We start from the raw sequence: 16,256 nt of genomic DNA on the forward strand, positions 1-16,256 counted from the left end.
GTGTGTCTCCTCCCCCAAGCCCCCTCCCAGCTGCCAGTGCGAAACCCAACCTGCCTTATAAATTATGGAAGCAGGAGCCAGGCGCCGGATCCAGGCAGATCCAGCAGCCTCCCCAGGGCCAGCCGGGTGCAGCAGCTGCCCTGGCCCTGCTGCTCACATGGGGCCGTACCAGGGGGAGGCAGAGGGGGATAGGGTTAAATGTGGCAGCTGACCAGTTTCCTCCAGTTTGGGGAGCAGTGGTGGAGCTGGGCCCAGACTGGGGGTGCTGGGCGGGTGCTGAGTGGGGGTGATGGGAAATGAGGGGCAGCAGTGGCACAGCCCCCAGCAGGTCCCACTGCCAGACACGGCTTGGGTAGGTGAATCTCCTCAGCATGGGGGCACAGCACCCTGTCCTGGGTGCCTGCTGCACCCCGGGGTGCTGGTGCTGGGTTGAGTGTCATCGCTGTGCCCCAGGGACTGCCAGCAGAGCCTGAGCTGCCTGTCGGGGTGAGAGGGGTCTGCAGCAGGATCTGCACCAGAATCTCCAGCCTGCTAGTGCCCTGGAGGGGAGAGAGCCAGAGCAAGCATCCATCTGTCCATCCAGCCATCCATCCCTCCATTTCTCCCTCCATCCCTCTATCTCACCATTCTTCTCTCCATTTCTCCATCCCTCCATCCTCCATTCTCCACTCCTCCATCCTTACACCTCTCCATCCCTTCATCTCACCACTCTTCCCTCCATTTATCCATCCCTCCATCCTCTCCAACTCCTTCATCCCCATCTCTCCATTCTTCCCTCCATCCCTCCATGTTTCCATCCATCCTTCCATCCCTGCCTTCATTTCTCCCCACAGCCCTCCCTGCACCTCTCCATTCTTCCCCCCATTTCTCCATCCCTCCCTCCGTCCTTCCACTCCTCCATCCCTCCATCCCCCCTCCATCTTTCCATCCCCCCGTCCCTCCCTCCATCCCCCATCCTTCCACCCCTGCATTCCCCCACCCACCACCCCTCTCTCCCTGCACACCCAGCTGCCAGCCCAGCCCTGCCCGCACCCCCCACATCATTCCCTGTGTCCCGCACCCTCACCTTGCCTCTCCCGGTGCCAGTGCGATCCCATCGCGATCCATTATCGCTACGGGCGACCGTGTCTCTTTAACAGGCTCCGCTGGTGACACGCGTGTGCGTGTGTGCAAACGCGCGTGTGCGTGTGCTCCCAGCTCCCTGGGCTGGCTGGCAGGAGGGACCCCCCTTCTCCATCCCCCCGGATCCGGATCCGGCCCCATTCCCCCCCTCCACTCCCCGCTTATTTTTCCTGTTGTTTCGCGGGGTTGGGGCGGGGGCCGGGCGGGATCCGGCCCCTTTGCCAACGGGGATTTTTGGGGGGATTATTCCCGGTTTTCCTTCTGGTGGTTTTTTTTCCTGCAACCGAGAGAAGACGGGCACAAGGCATGGCATGAGCTTCGGGAGACGGGGCTGGAGGTAAGAGCCGCTCGGGAAAACCCTTGACAACACAAAGCCGGTGCCGGCGTTGGTGCCGATGCCGGTGTCGGTGTCGGTGCCTGTTCCACCGGTACCGGCACCAATCCCGGCACCGGCACCGCAACCACCCCCAGCCGCATCCCGCATCATGGAGCCGCGTTATATAACGGCGGCGGAGCCGGCCCGGCCCCGGGGCTCCCGGTCCGGCGGCCCCCCCTCCGCCCCCGCCTCCCGGTAGCTCACCAGAGGATGGTGATCGGTGTGACCCCCTCCTGGTGCTGCCCTCTCCCCCCCCCCGATTTGGGGAGTGTGGGCGTGCGGGAGGGGGAAGGTGGTGTGTTGTGTCCCCCCCGGCATGGCCGGGCAGCACCGGGTGGGTAACGGCGGGGAGGGGGGGTCAGGTGGGTACCGCGGGATGCAGGGATGCTTTGGGATGAGGGTGCAAAGGGACATCGCCGTAGGGACAGGGTCACCCGGATGTGGGGTTGATGTTTGCCCCCCTCCACCTCTGCTGCCAACTTCCAAAATGCCCCTCGTCCTCCCTGGTGGCACCACTGGCATCTCTGGGGCTGTAATCAAACCCCCCAGCACCCCTACACCTCAGTGTGGCTTTCGTTGGGTGCAGGGTGGCACCTGCCAGGGATGGGGGCAGAGGGGCAGCCCCTCATCTCAGAGCTCAGGGGATGGAGGAAGGGAAGACCCTTGCTGGGATGGGGCTCAGAGGGCTTAGCCCCACAGCGGGGTCCCAGAGAGACCAGTGTGGGGTCAGGGACCCCCAAGCAGTCCAGGATGGGGATGAGGAGTTTGTTTTGGTGGGGCAGAGGATGGGAATGGGTGGAGAAGTCTGGGGGGGGCCAGGTGGGCAGGCTGAAACCCATGGAATGGCTGGGGCTGGACATGGATGGGGGAAACTGAGGCACAGGGTTCTGGCAGCAATCAGAGACCCCCAAGATCTTGACCATGTGGGGGCCCAGGGGTGCCATGGGGCACTGGGCTGAAGCAGCACTGCCTTTTGGGCATCCAATGCCACTGGTGGGATGTGGCAGTGCCTGGGCAGTGAAGGCCAGAGTGTGGCAGTCCCTGCAGCAGAGATGCTCCTGGTAGAGGTCCTGCTCCGTAATTACCCTCTGCCTGAAGTGCTGGGGGTCCCAGACCCCCCCTGCAGCACCCAGAGGGTCTCAGCAGCAGTGGGGTGGGAGCAGTGGGCACTGAGGCAGCGCCATGCCATGCTGGCATCTTCCCTCTTCTGGAAGCTGGGTGCTGATTTCACTCTGGCTACCAGGAAGAGGGAGGGAGGTGGCTTTGGAGTGGGGAGGACTCGCTTGAGCATCCATTTTTAATGAGATAGATATCTATTTTTCCCCGAGCTGGCTTCCCCCACATCGATCCCTTTGCCTGCTCTCCTGCCCATGCCAGTGGCTCCATGGCAGTGGGGAGCAGCAGGACAACCATCCCCAGCACTGGGACCCTCTTGTCTCCCCAAGTCCTGCTCCTGGAGAAGGAGTGACCCTTACTTGGGCTGGGGTAAGGCCAGAGGGGGAAAGGGTACCCTTGTCCCCTCCGGTGGGGTCACGATCATGCTGACTATCCTGTGGGAATGTGGCTGTGCTCCAGGTAGAAGGGCAACTGAAAACAGAGCACTTGGAGTTTGGGGGCTGGATCTTGTCCTCCTACTCTGCAGATTTAATCTGTGCCTGGCTCAGGCTCTGGCAGCTCCATGGCAAAACCACATCGTCCTGCCTGTGCCTCAGTTTCCCCATGCCCAAGCCACAGCTCCTTGCTCCCCACCCGTGTCTGTGAGGATGGAGCAGCACCCAGAGAGGAGAAAGGGGATCTGGGAGCCGAGTGGGTGCCGATGGTGTGGGAGGGAGCAGGATGGGGTGCGCGGGCGAGCAGAGCTCCTTTGGCAGGATCCCACCCCCACCCAACCTCTGCCCACCTGCCACGGGGCCCAGCCATGTGTGCTGGGGGCTCCAGGGCTGGGGGCTCCGAGGAGGAGCTTGGGGCTGAAAGGGAGAGTGTGTGGGGAGGGGGCAGTTCAGCAGAAGCTGTTTCTCCCGGCTTTCTCCCTGCTGGAGATGTGACCTGTGCCCAGCTCCTGGATGGGGGAAGCAGAAGGCTGGGGGCTGCACTGTGAGCAGGATCAGTGCCTTTGCTTTCTCGAGTCATCTAACGGCTTTTTGGAGCCTGTGCTGGCACTTAACACCCACAGCCCCCTGCAGCAAGGAGTGCAGTGGCTGAACACTGTCTGCCTTCCCCAGTGTCCTACCAGTCCAGTGCCAATGGCCCCCACCTCAACCCAGCCCCAGCTCCTGGCTGGACCCTCAAGCCCAGCAGCAAAGGGGCATTGCTGTTTGCATGGCCATGGCTGTGCCTGGGGGGATGGAGAGGTTTGGAGGGGCTTGAGTGCCATCAGCACTCAGGGAGCACATCCATGTCCTGGGGACCAGGGGGCTCGGGGGAAGCCTTGGGCCGTGCTCTCCTGGCTCCTCTCTCCTCGTGGGATCTTGAATTTTTGTAAACCTCATCCTGGGCCCAGGAGGGGCAGAGAGAAGGACTGTGACATGCTGGGTTCTGTTGCTGGGCTCTGGCTGGGCTTGCAGTGAGTGGAGGCCAGGCTGGGCAGGATCTGGCACATGAGGTCAGTGGGGAGCAGGGAGAAGCTTGGCTGAGGCACGAGCATCCTCCCATGGTGGTGACCACTGGGATCTTTGGAGGTGGCTGGAGGGGAAGGGCCCAGAGATCCAGCTCTGCCCTGGTCTGTCCATCCTGTGCTCTTTTAGGTGTGGGGTTCTTCCCAAGGGGACATTGGGCTTCCTGGAATAAGGAGAGAGAACTTGATGTCTTTGAGAGATTTGGGTCTTACCACAGAAGACAGATACTGTGACTGGAGGGAACCCCGCTGCCTGTTGCGAGGAAGTTTTGCTTGGCCGGGCTGGGAGGCTGGAGCTCTGCCTCCTCCCTACAATTCCCCCGTGCTGGGGGCTGGGGGAGACAGGAGCTGCATCTCTCAGTGCTCCTGGAGCAGAGCCATTCCCTCAGTGAAGCACAAAGTGGTGGGGACCTGAGCAGAGCTTATCTCTGGCACCTCAGCCAGCTTTTCCCAGCTCCCTGGGCATGGGGCTGGCCCTGCAGAGCCTGACCTTTCTCTGGGGGTTTTGCCATTTGGGAAGGCTGTGTGACCTGGGAGAGAGCAGTGCTGGGGGATCCCTATCGTGACAGCTCTGCTGCTTGGCCACGAGCTGCCTGAGACTCAGCGATGGATTCACCAGCACGCCCAGCACTGAGGGCAGCAGCTGCCAGCAATGGGACTCAAACCAGGAGTTTTCCAGCCCCTCTTGAGCCTCTTTGTCCACTGCAAGGTGGGACAAGCTCTTTGGCATCGTTGGAAGCCAACAAGGGAGCAGAAAAGCTGCTCTCAGCCCTCTGTTCTCCCGAGGAGCTCTCAGGGCCACCTCAGGAGGGAGTTTCCCAGCTCCCATCCCCCTCACCACTCTCTGGGTCCGGGTAGAGTGGTGAGGCCCTTCCCTATGATGAATTCCTGGCTTGTGCAGCAAGGAAGAGGTAGCACTGAGTTTGGAGCTGTGCTCTGAGCCTCTCTTCCAGCTCACCTGTGTGAGTGCTGAGCCTGGGAGTGCAGACCCACCTGTGCACACACCCCCCCTCCCCTCCACAGGTACAGCATCTCCCTACCCAAAGACACTCACTGCTCCTCCATCTCCGGGGGAGCCAGGGGCTCAGCCAGGGGCTCTATGGGCTCCTCTGCACTTCTGGGGTGATGCAAGCCCTCCCAGGGGTCTTGGTTTCAGAGATTTGGGGTCCTGCCCTCCCAGGGGTCTTGGTTTCAGAGATTTGGGGTCCTGCCCCCCCCCTCACGGCACGGGCAGTGTTGTGCCCGATGGGATCAGAGCAGGAGGTAGCAGCACACCAGGGAGCGGTGCCGGGCAGGGACGGCTTTGCAGCGGGATGTCTTTATTACTGCCATGTGCTCCGGTCGGCAGGTTCAGCCCCCCGGGCAAGAGCTGCCTGGCATTGCTTCTGGTCAGGGACACCCCATGGAGCTGGGGGAGTCTCGGGAAGCTGATCCCCTCAGGAGTGCTGGACAAAAGCCCTTGGCTTCGTGCTCCGCCACGGCTCTCTGTCTCGGGTGTGTTTTCTCCGCCTGTAGAGCAACTTGATTTGCTGCATTAGTAAAAATAGACAGGCTAATGAATTCAGCTGATGCAACCCTGTGTGCGCGTGCACGCGGCGGCTCCGGCTGTGCCTGTGTGTGTGTGTGTTTGTGTTTGTGTGTGTAAGGATGGCTGTACTTCTGTGTGTGTTTGTGTGTGTGTGTGTGTTTGTGTGTAAGGATGGCTGTACCTCTGTGTGTGTGTGTGTGTGTGTGTTTGTGTTTGTGTTTGTGTGCAAGGATGGCTGTACCTCTGTGTGTGTTTGTGTGTGTGAGTCTGTGTGTGTGTGTTTGTGTGCATGTCTGCACGTGTGTGTGTGTGTTTGTGTGCATGTCTGCACGTGTGTGTGTGTGTTTGTGTGCAAGGATGACTGTACCTGTGTGTGTGTGTCTCTCTATCTCTGTGTGTTAGTGCGTTTGTGTGTGTGTGGGCACCACGGCCTGTGCAGGGGCATCCACCCACTCCCGAGGCTCCTGTGCATGTCCATGTGTGTCCATGTGTGCATTTCTCTGTCCCTGTGTGTGTGTGTGTGTGTGCAGGCAGCCGGCAGCGATGGCTCCTCACTGCCCTGCAGCTCTGCCGCTGGAGCAGGGGCTCCTCAGAAATCACTTCACAGCAGCTTTGGATCCTGGCAGGGCAATAACAGGGGGCAGGGCAGGCCAGGGAGGCAGGAGTGGGGCTGCAGGCACCTGCCAGGGTCGGAGGGTCTCACGAGGAGCAGGTGGGGCAACAGTGGATCCTCACAGGGAATTGTCAGGGCAATAGTAGATCCTCTCAGGGACCTGATGGGGTGATAGTAGGTTCTCTTACAAGGACCTGGCAGGGCGATAGCGGATCCTCACAGGGTCCTGGCAGGGTGATAGCAAGATCTGTTACAAGGACCTGGCAGGGCAATAGCGGATCCTCACAGGGTCCTGGCGGGGTCATAGCAGGATCTCTTACAAGTACCTGACAGGGCAATGGTGGATCCTCATCAGGGACCTGGCAGGACAATAGTGGGATCTCTGACAGATCCCAGGACCTGGTGCGGCAATGGTGGATCCTCGGAGGGCCCTGGCAGGGCGATAGCGGATGCTCACAGGGACCTGGAAGGGGGGGTCCCACAGGGGCACGTTTATGGGCTCCCTTGCGGGGTGCGGCGGCCCGGGGCCGGCGGGCTCGGCCGCTGTCCGCGGTGCTGCCCGGGGCCGCTGTCCGCGGTGCTGTCGGGACCGGCCCCTCTCCGCCGTGCTGGGCTCCCGGCGGCTCCGGGGGGTTTCGTGGCCTCTCCGACCCCAGCTGCCCCAGAGCTCGCCCCCGAGCCTGACCACAGCTGTCTGATCCAGGAGCCCGGGATCTCCCAGGCAACACCACCCAGGGCAGCTCTAACAGGGTGACTGATCATTCTGCCCATCTCGAGGCCCTCATCCCTCCTCACTGCCAGCTGTTGGTAAACTCTCCAACAGCTTGGACAAGCTCTGTCTTCCTGGCAGCTTCCGTCCTGTTCATCCCAGCATCCTCATTGTCTGTGCAATGTTTGTGATGACAGGCTCTTAGAGCCCTGTTTTCTTCTCCCTTCCTGCGTCAAATCCGCCCCCCAGCACTGCATCATCACTTGTTGTGGGTGACAAAACCCTCCTGAATGAAGTGACTTCTCTGGCAGTGACGTCTCCCGTGAAATGTGCACCCTGGAGTGGATTTGGGAACTGAAGGACTTTGACCTTTGCTTTTGTCAGGTTTTCTCCCACTGGGGATTGGGAGCTGCCACCCCACTGCTGGAAGACACTTCCCCATGAGCCTGTGAGAGGAAAGGGGGCTTGTCTGTGGGGTTGCAAATCTGGGCTGTTCCTGTGAGATTCCACAGGATGGTTGTACCAAGTGCTGAACAATCCTGACGATGATGGTTGGCCCAGTCACGCAATCTGCAAACAGTGAGATGTCAGGGAGAAAGGGCCAAATCTCTGCTCTCCTCCTGCTTTGAGGTGGTCAAAAAGCATATGGAGGTGCTCATGGAGCTGCTGGAACATCAGGGACGATCTGTACTGACACTTCCAAGGCAGACAGATTTGTGTGTCCCTGTCCATCCCGGTCTCAGTGGGTTGGGAGGGCCTGGGGCAGGACGGGGCATGCCCTGGGTGTCCCAGCACACAGCAGTTGGAATCTCCATGGGATGTGGTAATTGCATTTTGTAGGTTGGAGGAATGTGGCCTCAGCCCTGGGGTGTAGGAGCCTGGAGGGCTACTTGGCTGCAGGCAGGGGCTTTCCTGCAGCAAGGGAGGGCAGATCCCAGTGCTGCCAGAGACGGAGGACAGAACGGTTATTGGACCCACTCCCCTCCCCAGTGTGTGCCCCCAGCCCACCTTCTCCACACTGGGTCTTTGCCCAAGCACAGTCCTGTTCCTGGGGATGGTAGGAACACCCAAATCTTTGCCTGCCTGTTTTCCCAGAAAGAAATGCCTGCCCAGCCTCCCACCACCACTGCCTGGAGCTGCCTGTGCTCAGAGGCCTGAATCTCTGGCCATCTTTCTATTTGAAGTGACTTTCCAGCTCATTCAAGGTCCAGGATTTCTGTGCTCCAGACAGGCAGCCTCAGCACCCAGGGCAGTGGGGACCTGGCTCATCTTTCCAAGGCAGGGCTGGGAAAGCTGCTGAATCCACTGAGCCCCCTCTGAGCGTGGCCTCAGGGACCAGCCCAGGTCTGAGCTGGTTGTATCCATTTCCAAAACCTCCTGCTGGCTGCAGTTCAGTCCGGCAACTTGTCAGCATCTGTCTCCTCCTGTGACTGTCCCTTTGGGGTCCCGAGGCCCCAGGCTGCCCCTCTGTCACCACCTGCCCTCTCCCTGGAGACAACCAGCATGCTGAATGGCTCTGGCTGTGGGCTCTGTGCTGGATCAACAGCCTTTCTGTGCCACCCAGTAATTATCTACTGGGATTTGTGCTGTGTGAGACACCCTGGTGCACGTTCTGTTTGCTTCTACAATTGCTGCCAAGAACCCAGCCTCTGGTTTTAAGTTTCTTCCTTCTTCCCCCTCCTCTCCTCCTGCTTTCAAGCAAATTTAACACATGTCCAAGCACCAGAGGCCCAGCTCTGCTGTTGGGCAGTGGGAGTGGAGGCAGCAGCAGCTGCATCCGAGTCAGGAGTGGCACCAGACTGTCTGCACAGGGCTGGGCTCATCCCTGGAGGCTGGGATCTCTCTGGGCTGCTGCCACTGAGCTGGGCTGTCTGCTGGCACCTCCACACCATGGAAGAAGATTCAGCAGCTCCCACCAGCCCCGTCCCACGGCTGTGCTGGGAACAGTGTCCTCAGGAGATGCCACGTGCTGTACATCCCACGGGGTTTGCCAGCTGTGCCACTGGCAGCTGCCTGCGCTCCTGAGCTCGTTTTTGCATGGCTGCTCCCTCCTTGCTTGCTCCAGGAGCGCTGGACGAGGACAGGGATGCTGTGAGGGTGAAAGCAATGGGCTGGGGGCAGCAGGGGATCTGAGCTGCATCCCTCTCAATAGCCACCTCCCCTAGGCTGCATGGAGCATCCTCAGAGCCCACAGAGCTTGACCAGGAGCGTTACCAGGCAGGAGGCTCCTCCCTTGGTGCCCCTTCATCAGGCCCTGGCCGTCTTCATCCCGAATAAAGCAGCTAAAATAATTCCCTTGCTTTTATCGCGGGTCCGGGGGGAGCTGGCAATGAAGAGGGTCCTCAGGTTCCATCAGATACTGATGGATGGACATGCCAGGCATCCCTCGGGGCTTCAGGGCCATGTCCCTGTCCCCTGATCCATGCACTGAAAGCCCTTTCCTGTACTCCAGCTCCTCATGTGTCCCCAGGGGTTGCCAGGAGCCAGCACTGTCACAGGGTTTGGCACAGCACTGGCAAACAGGACAGGAGCACTCCAGCAGGGCCCCACACCAGGCACCAGCTGGGGCAGGGGGAAGGGGCTGAGCCCCATCAATTATTCACCTCTGTATTTATAGAGGGAAACGTGTTGAATAATGGATGGTGGGTGCGGCGGGGCCGTGGAAAACTGGCCCTGCTGCCACTGCAATATTTATTGCCTGGTTTGCTGGTGCTGCCCGGCTGCTGAGAGGCTCCTGCCTGGCATGGGCTCACAGGTAGCTCTGCTCCACCACCACTGCCTCATCTCCCCTCCACAAAAATGCTCCAAGGGCTGGAGCCCCTCTGCTCTGGAGCCAGGCTGGGAGAGCTGGGGGGGTTCACCTGGAGAAGGCTCCAGGGAGACCTGAGAGCCCCTTCCAGGGCCTAAAGGGGCTCCAAGAGAGCTGGAGAGGGACTTGGGACAAGGGATAGAGGGACAGGACAAGGGGCAGTGGCTTCCCACTGCCAGAGAGCAGGGTTAGATGGGATATTGGGAAGGAACTGTTGGCTGTGAGGGTGGTGAGGCCCTGGCACAAGTTGCCCAGAGAAGCTGTGGCTACCCCATCCCTGGAAGGGTTCAAGGCCAGGTTGGATGGGGTTTGGAGCAACCTGGGCTAGTGGAAGGTGTCCCTGCCCATGGCAGGGAGCTGGAATGAGATGAACTTTGAGGTGCCTTCCAACCCAAACCAGTCTGTGGTTCTTGCTCCAGCCCCCATTGATGGGGGGATGTGAATGTCCAGGACCAAATCCCCATCTGTCCCTCATCATGGGGGATGTCACAGCCATGCAGCCTCTGGGAGGATCCTACTCTGTGCCCCGGCCATGGCCCTCTGTGGCTGTGCCCACCCTCCCTGCATTTCCCAATCCCATGTGCCACCCTGCTCCCTGCACAGGGACTCCTGGGATCTCCCTATCCATCTGTGCTGCCACATCCCCCAGCCCCGTCCCCCCTCCCTGCCAGACCGGCAGCCCCTCATCCCACATCCCTGTGTTACAGAGAGACCTGTGGAAGATGTCGAGCCCGAGAAACGGCGACACCAAGCCCCCATGTTTGCCCCGCAATGGACTGGTGAAGATCCCCACGCAACCCAACGGCCTCGGCTCCGCCAGCATCACCAAAGGCACCCCCGCCATGAAAAACCGCCTGTGCCAGCCTTCCTCCGTGCCTGCCATCCTCAGCCCGGCCTTAGCCCACCGCAGTGACCTGCCCATCCCCAGCCTGGCCTCCCCACTCTCCTTGGCTGCCCTGGCCAGCGTGTCCTCCCCTCCCGGCGCTTCCTTGGTGGGACTGAACACGAGTGAGGGCTCGGAGCAGCCCTCTCCGGAGCGGCTGCCGGGCTCGCCCTCGGAGAGGCAGCTGGCGGTGGACGAGAAGATCCTCAACCGCTTGTTCTGGTACTTTTCAGCGTGTGAGAAGTGTGTGCTGGCACAGGTGTGCAAGGCGTGGCGGCGGGTGCTTTACCAGCCCAAGTTCTGGGTGGGCTTGACACCTGTCCTGCACACCAAAGAGCTCTACAACATCCTGCCCGGTGGGGAGAAGGAGTTTGTCAGCCTACAGGGCTTCGCCGTCCGCGGCTTTGACGGCTTCTGCCTCGTGGGCGTCTCTGACCTGGACATTTGTGAGTTCATTGACAACTACCCCCTCTCCAAGAAGGGAGTCAAGTCCATGAGCCTTAAGAGGTCGACCATCACAGATGCGGGGTTGGAGGTAGGTGACCCTGCTGAGGTGACCGGGGTGGTTAAGGTGTGGCAATGGTGGGTCATTCCTGGTGGGCCTGGGGACACACACGTGGGCAGAGCTTTCTCTGGTCACAGGGAAGGGGCAGACAGGTGGCATGGCCATCCCACAGGTGTGGGCAGCACTGGGAGTCCCTGCCTGTGGTCTGGGCAGTGGGATGGGTGCAGGCAGAGGGTCAGGATGCTGCTGGCAGGGGTTCATCCTTGCTGCCCATGGATGCTGCCAGGAAGGCAGAGCCAGGCAAGGTGGATGCTGGCAGTGGATATGGCAGTGGGTGACAATCAGGACTCAGTGGATGGGGACATTCCCACTTGGCTGACTGTTCTCCAACAAGGGGGGGGGGGTCACCCGAGCAAGGGGCTGAGGGTCAGACGGAGATGGGGCAACTCATGGTCCTGCACAGGACCTGGCAAGGTCCCCACTGAGGTCCCTGCCTTGCACCATGGCCAAACACAGCACCAACTGCTCCTTGGGCACATCTTACCTGAGCAGTTCCTGTGCTGGGGGAGGGCATCAATCCTGACTCTGCCAACAGCACCTGGCACAGCACTGGGGCTGTGTCTGGGAGTCCCTGCCTGCCCTCTCCTATTCCCCACCAATGCTGGTGTGTCCTACACCAGAGAGGTCCCAGGGAGAAGGCTGCACCCAGGCAGGACTGGGAGCAGAGCCACAGGGGGCTCAGAGGGATGCGGGGCAGGCAGGGCTGCGCAGAGCACGGGGTGGTGGCCACCGTGCCTTGACCCCCTGGCCCTCGGCAGGTGATGCTGGAGCAGATGCAGGGCGTGGTGCGGCTGGAGCTGTCGGGCTGCAACGACTTCACAGAGGCGGGGCTGTGGTCCAGCCTAAACGCCCGGATCACGGCCCTGAGTGTCAGCGACTGCATCAACGTGGCCGACGACGCCATCGCCGCCATCTCGCAGCTCCTGCCCAACCTCACCGAGCTCAACCTGCAGGCCTACCACGTGACGGACACGGCGCTCGCCTACTTCACCGCCAAGCAGGGCTACACCACCCACACCCTGCGCCTCAACTCCTGCTGGGAGATCACCAACCATGGTGTGGTCAACATGGTGCACAGCCTGCCCAACCTGAGCGTCCTCAGCCTCTCGGGCTGCTCCAAGGTGACGGATGACGGGGTGGAGCTGGTGGCCGAGAACCTGCGGAAGCTGCGCAGCCTCGACCTCTCCTGGTGCCCTCGTATCACCGACATGGCCCTGGAGTACATCGCCTGCGACCTGCACAAGCTGGAGGAGCTGGTGCTCGACAGGTACAGGGGTGTGCAGAACTGCTTTGAGCTGTGCCGTGCCATGCCAAGCCATGCCATGTCATGTTGAGCCATGATGAGACATGCCATGCCATTCCATGCCATGTCAAGCCATGTCATGCCATGCCAAGCTCTGCCCCATCACGCTGTGCCATGCCGTGCTGTGCCACGTCATGCTGAGCCATGCTGTGCCCTGTCACACCATGACAAACCATGCCATGCCAAGCCATGCTGTGCTGAGCTGCGCTGGAAGCAGAAGGTGCAGCATGGGGGCCATGGTTTGGGGACACCCTTGGGTACCCCACTCCCGACCAGCCCTGATGCCCCTGTCCCCGGTAGGTGCGTGCGGATCACCGACACCGGCCTCAGCTACCTGTCCACCATGTCGTCCCTGCGGAGCCTCTACCTGCGCTGGTGCTGCCAGGTAGGTGGGGGAGCACGGCTGTGCCCATCCTGGCTTGGCACAGCGGGGAGGGCAGGGTGGCACCTCCCTGGGGATGGGCCATGAGCTCAGGGTGGGCTACACAGGTGGGCTGGAGACCCCGAGGCTTGGTGCTAGGAAGCAGGTACTCCTGTGAACTCAGCAGGACTCAGCCCTGGCACCCAGACCCAGCACCCTGCCCCAGCACCAGTATTGCCCAGACCCAGCATCCTGCCCCAGCATCCTGCTCCAGCACCAGGCTCCCTGTCCCAGCTCCCTGCACCTTGTCCTGCCACGCAGCACCTGGCCCCAGACCCGGTACCCTGCCCCTGTCCCCAGCATCCTGCTCCAGCATCCTGCTATGGCGTCCTGCATCCTGCTCAGGCTCCCTGCCCCAGCACCCAGCTCCCAGTCCCCACTCCCTGCACCCTGTACCCCCACCCAGTACCCTGCCCCAGTACCCAGACCCAGCACCCTGCCCCAGAATCCTGCACCCTGCCCAGGCTCACTGACCCAGTGATGCTGAGCCCCAGTGCTGCTGGTCCCCCCATTGTCCGCCCCATTCCCATTCCCTTTTCTTTTCCAGGTGCAGGATTTTGGCCTGAAGCATCTCCTGGGCATGAGCAGCCTGCGTCTGCTCTCACTGGCTGGTGAGACATGCCCCCAACCCAGGGACCAGGGGAACAGGACCCCGTGGGGCTGCGGAGACACTGAGCATGGGGACAGGGACAGTCCGGGGGACAGTGAGGGGACAGCCTGGGGACAGCCAGCACCCCCTCTGAGACAGCAGGCACCCACAGCCAGCCCAGCGCCATGGGGAGGGGTCCATGGTTGGGCTTTTGGGGTGCTGTGTTTTTTAGGGTGGGGATTTTTTCGGTGCTGGTTTTTGGGGTTCGAGTTTTTTCGGGCGTTGGTTTTTGAGGTGTTGTTTTTGAGGGCACTGTTTTTTTGGGGTGCTTTTTTTGGGATAATGGTGCTTTGGGGTGCTGTTTTTTGGGGTACTGGTCTTTGGGGGGGCTTTTTTGGATACTGGTGCTTTCAGGTGTTTTGGGGTGCTTCTCTTGAGGTGCTGTTTTTTTGGCTGCTCTTTATTTTGGGTGTCTTGGGCGGTATTTTTTGCATGTTGATTTGGGGGTTCTGGTTTTTTAGGTGCTAGTTTTGGGGTTGTTGGTGTTTTAGGGTGCTGCTTTTTGGGAAACTGGTGTTTAAGTTACTGATTTTTGGGGTGCATTCTTTGAGTTCTGGTACTTTGGGTGATTTTTGGTGGTTTTTCTTGGAGGGGGCGTACCTTTTTTTTTTAGTTTTCTGGGGTTTTGTGTTCTGTTTTTTGAGGGTTCTGTGTTTTGGAATGCTGGGCTTTGAGGTGCTTTTCATTTGGTACGGGTATGTTTGTGATGCTGGGGTTTTGGGGAGCTGATCCTTTAGAGTGCTATTTGTACGGATCTTGGTGTTCTGGGATGCTGGTGCCTTTGGGATGTTATTTTTGGGGGTGCCGATGTTTTGGGGTGACAGTGTACCCTGTTTCCTCCAGGCTGTCCCTTGCTGACCACCACGGGGCTGTCGGGGCTGGTGCAGCTGCAGGAGCTGGAGGAGCTGGAACTCACCAACTGTCCCGGGGCCACCCCGGAGCTCTTCAAATACTTCTCGCAGCACCTCCCGTGCTGCATGGTGATCGAGTAGCGCCGGGTCCAGCCGCCTGCTCCCGCGCCCACCCCGGCCACCATCGCCCACCCCATCTCCTCCCGGCCGCTGGGGGACACGAGAGATGCCCTCGCTTCCAGCTGACCCCGGACAAGCCCCACACCGACTCCCCCGAGGGACAGGGGGCTCCGGGGGGAGATGGGGGACGGCGGAGCCCCCCCGGGTACGATGTAAATTCCCCCCACACCGCCGCCATCGCCCGTTCTCCTCCCAGTGTCCTGCCAAGCCCTTCCGGACAGACGGACGGACATCATGGAAACCTAAAGTGGGAAGGCGACGCTGTGTGACCCCCCCCGGCCGCATCCTGCTCCCCTCGCCCCGGTGCCGAGCGGGCACACGGCCCTGACACCAAGGATGCTCCTGAGGACCAAAGGATGCTCCCAGGGATGGGCGAGAGGAGGATGCTTATTTTTGGCACCCGTGGGTGGCGGCGGAGGCTGAATGGGTCCCCTCGCACCCCCGGAGCGGGTCACCGAGCCCACCCACCCGTGCTGTGTGTCCCCCCCAGCCCCCAGCCCTGCCTTTGGGGCGCTTTCTCCTGGTGAATAGGATGTTCCTCTCCGCCCACTCGCCGCCCTCGCATGCTCGCTTGCTTCAGTCTCGTGCTACGGCAGGTTTCGGGGTACCCGGGGGCACGGTGACAAGTGACAGCCCCCACTTAGCCCCTCACACGGCCGGACCCTGCCCAGGGAGCCAGGCTCTCCCGGCCAGCACCTCCCTCGTCCTGGGGGATGGAGGAGAAGCGGCCCATCCGTCTGGGATGGGACATCCCGGGGGACCGGGGACCAGGGACAGGGCTGAGCCACCGCGGGAACCGCCAGCACCGAGAAAAGGCAGGAGGTGGCACCCAGGACACACTGCCACCGCCACTGCTCCTCCAGCTGAAAAGCCATCGCCCCGCCGCCCGTGGCACGGGTGGGACCCCGGGCTGAGCCGAGCCGGGACCGAGCCGGGACAGGGCTGGGTGCCCGCGGGGATCCAGCGCACGAGGGGGCTCGGTGGCCATCCCGGGGCATCGCCCGCTGCCACAGCAGCGCCGGGAGGAGTGTGGGCATGGATATGGACACGGGCACGGGCAGGGACACGGACACGCTTTCGGTTTGTTTTGCCTTTGTACCGGCCGGGAAGGAACTGCTGCACCAACCGCCGCCTCCGCTCCCTCCTTTGTCCTAAACGCCCCTTTTTGGTCTCAAAATGGCGCAAGGAGCCTCGTGGCCTCGGAAGGGGGTTTGGGGCTACGGGGGCTGTGGGACAGGGTGGCACTGCTAGGGCACGGAGCACCCCGGCACGGGGGTGGGGGGGCTGCCCCCAAACCCACTGGTACCTGTGGGTGCCACACGGGTGCCAGGACACAGGTGCCAGGGGCTGAGGACAGGTGGCACACAGAGGGTCCCTCTACCCCTACAGGGGACAGCAGCAGCTGGGGGGTGTCACCTCTACAATCCCATCTTACACAGGCAGCCCCAGCACGGCCCCAAGCTCCAGGCTAGCATGTCCCCATACTGTCCTTTGCAAACTCCCCATGACAGTGTGCTCCCATAGCCCTCCTGCATCCCCACTCCCTTCTGCACACCTAGATCCCTCCACTGCACCCTACACCCACAATGCACCCCATAGCCCCCCGACTCCCATTTTCCCCTGCACCCCCCTC

At 61.3% G+C, this 16,256-nt stretch overlaps 1 protein-coding gene across 2 annotated transcripts; it reads left to right on the forward strand.

Annotated features, from left to right (window-relative positions):
• Positions 1–411: 411 nt before the first annotated feature.
• On the forward strand, positions 412–15,749 carry FBXL16 (F-box and leucine rich repeat protein 16). Of its 2 annotated transcripts, XM_064672536.1 has the most exons (6): positions 412–1,459; positions 10,479–11,189; positions 11,978–12,486; positions 12,823–12,907; positions 13,491–13,554; positions 14,436–15,749. In XM_064672536.1, exons 1-6 carry the CDS (start codon positions 788–790, stop codon positions 14,582–14,584), a joined length of 2,190 nt encoding a protein of 729 aa, XP_064528606.1. In that variant the 5' UTR covers positions 412–787; the 3' UTR covers positions 14,585–15,749. The 2 variants fall into 2 exon arrangements, with proteins under 2 accessions (XP_064528606.1, XP_064528607.1); XM_064672537.1 differs by lacking the exon at positions 412–1,459.
• The last annotated feature ends 507 nt before the right edge of the window (positions 15,750–16,256 follow it).

This window comes from Pseudopipra pipra, chromosome 16 (assembly GCF_036250125.1).
Source record: "Pseudopipra pipra isolate bDixPip1 chromosome 16, bDixPip1.hap1, whole genome shotgun sequence".
Classification (NCBI taxonomy): domain Eukaryota; kingdom Metazoa; phylum Chordata; class Aves; order Passeriformes; family Pipridae; genus Pseudopipra; species Pseudopipra pipra.

What these genes read in the sequence shown, in the direction of transcription:
- FBXL16 (XM_064672536.1), top strand. Translation starts at nt 788, where the DNA reads ATGTTTCCATCCATCCTTCCATCCCTGCCTTCATTTCTCCCCACAGCC. An exon ending in TCACAGATGCGGGGTTGGAG is followed by an intron (nt 11,190 to 11,977) that starts GTAGGTGACCCT and finishes GGCCCTCGGCAG; the next exon opens with GTGATGCTGGAGCAGATGCA. An exon ending in ACCTGCGCTGGTGCTGCCAG is followed by an intron (nt 12,908 to 13,490) that starts GTAGGTGGGGGA and finishes TTTCTTTTCCAG; the next exon opens with GTGCAGGATTTTGGCCTGAA.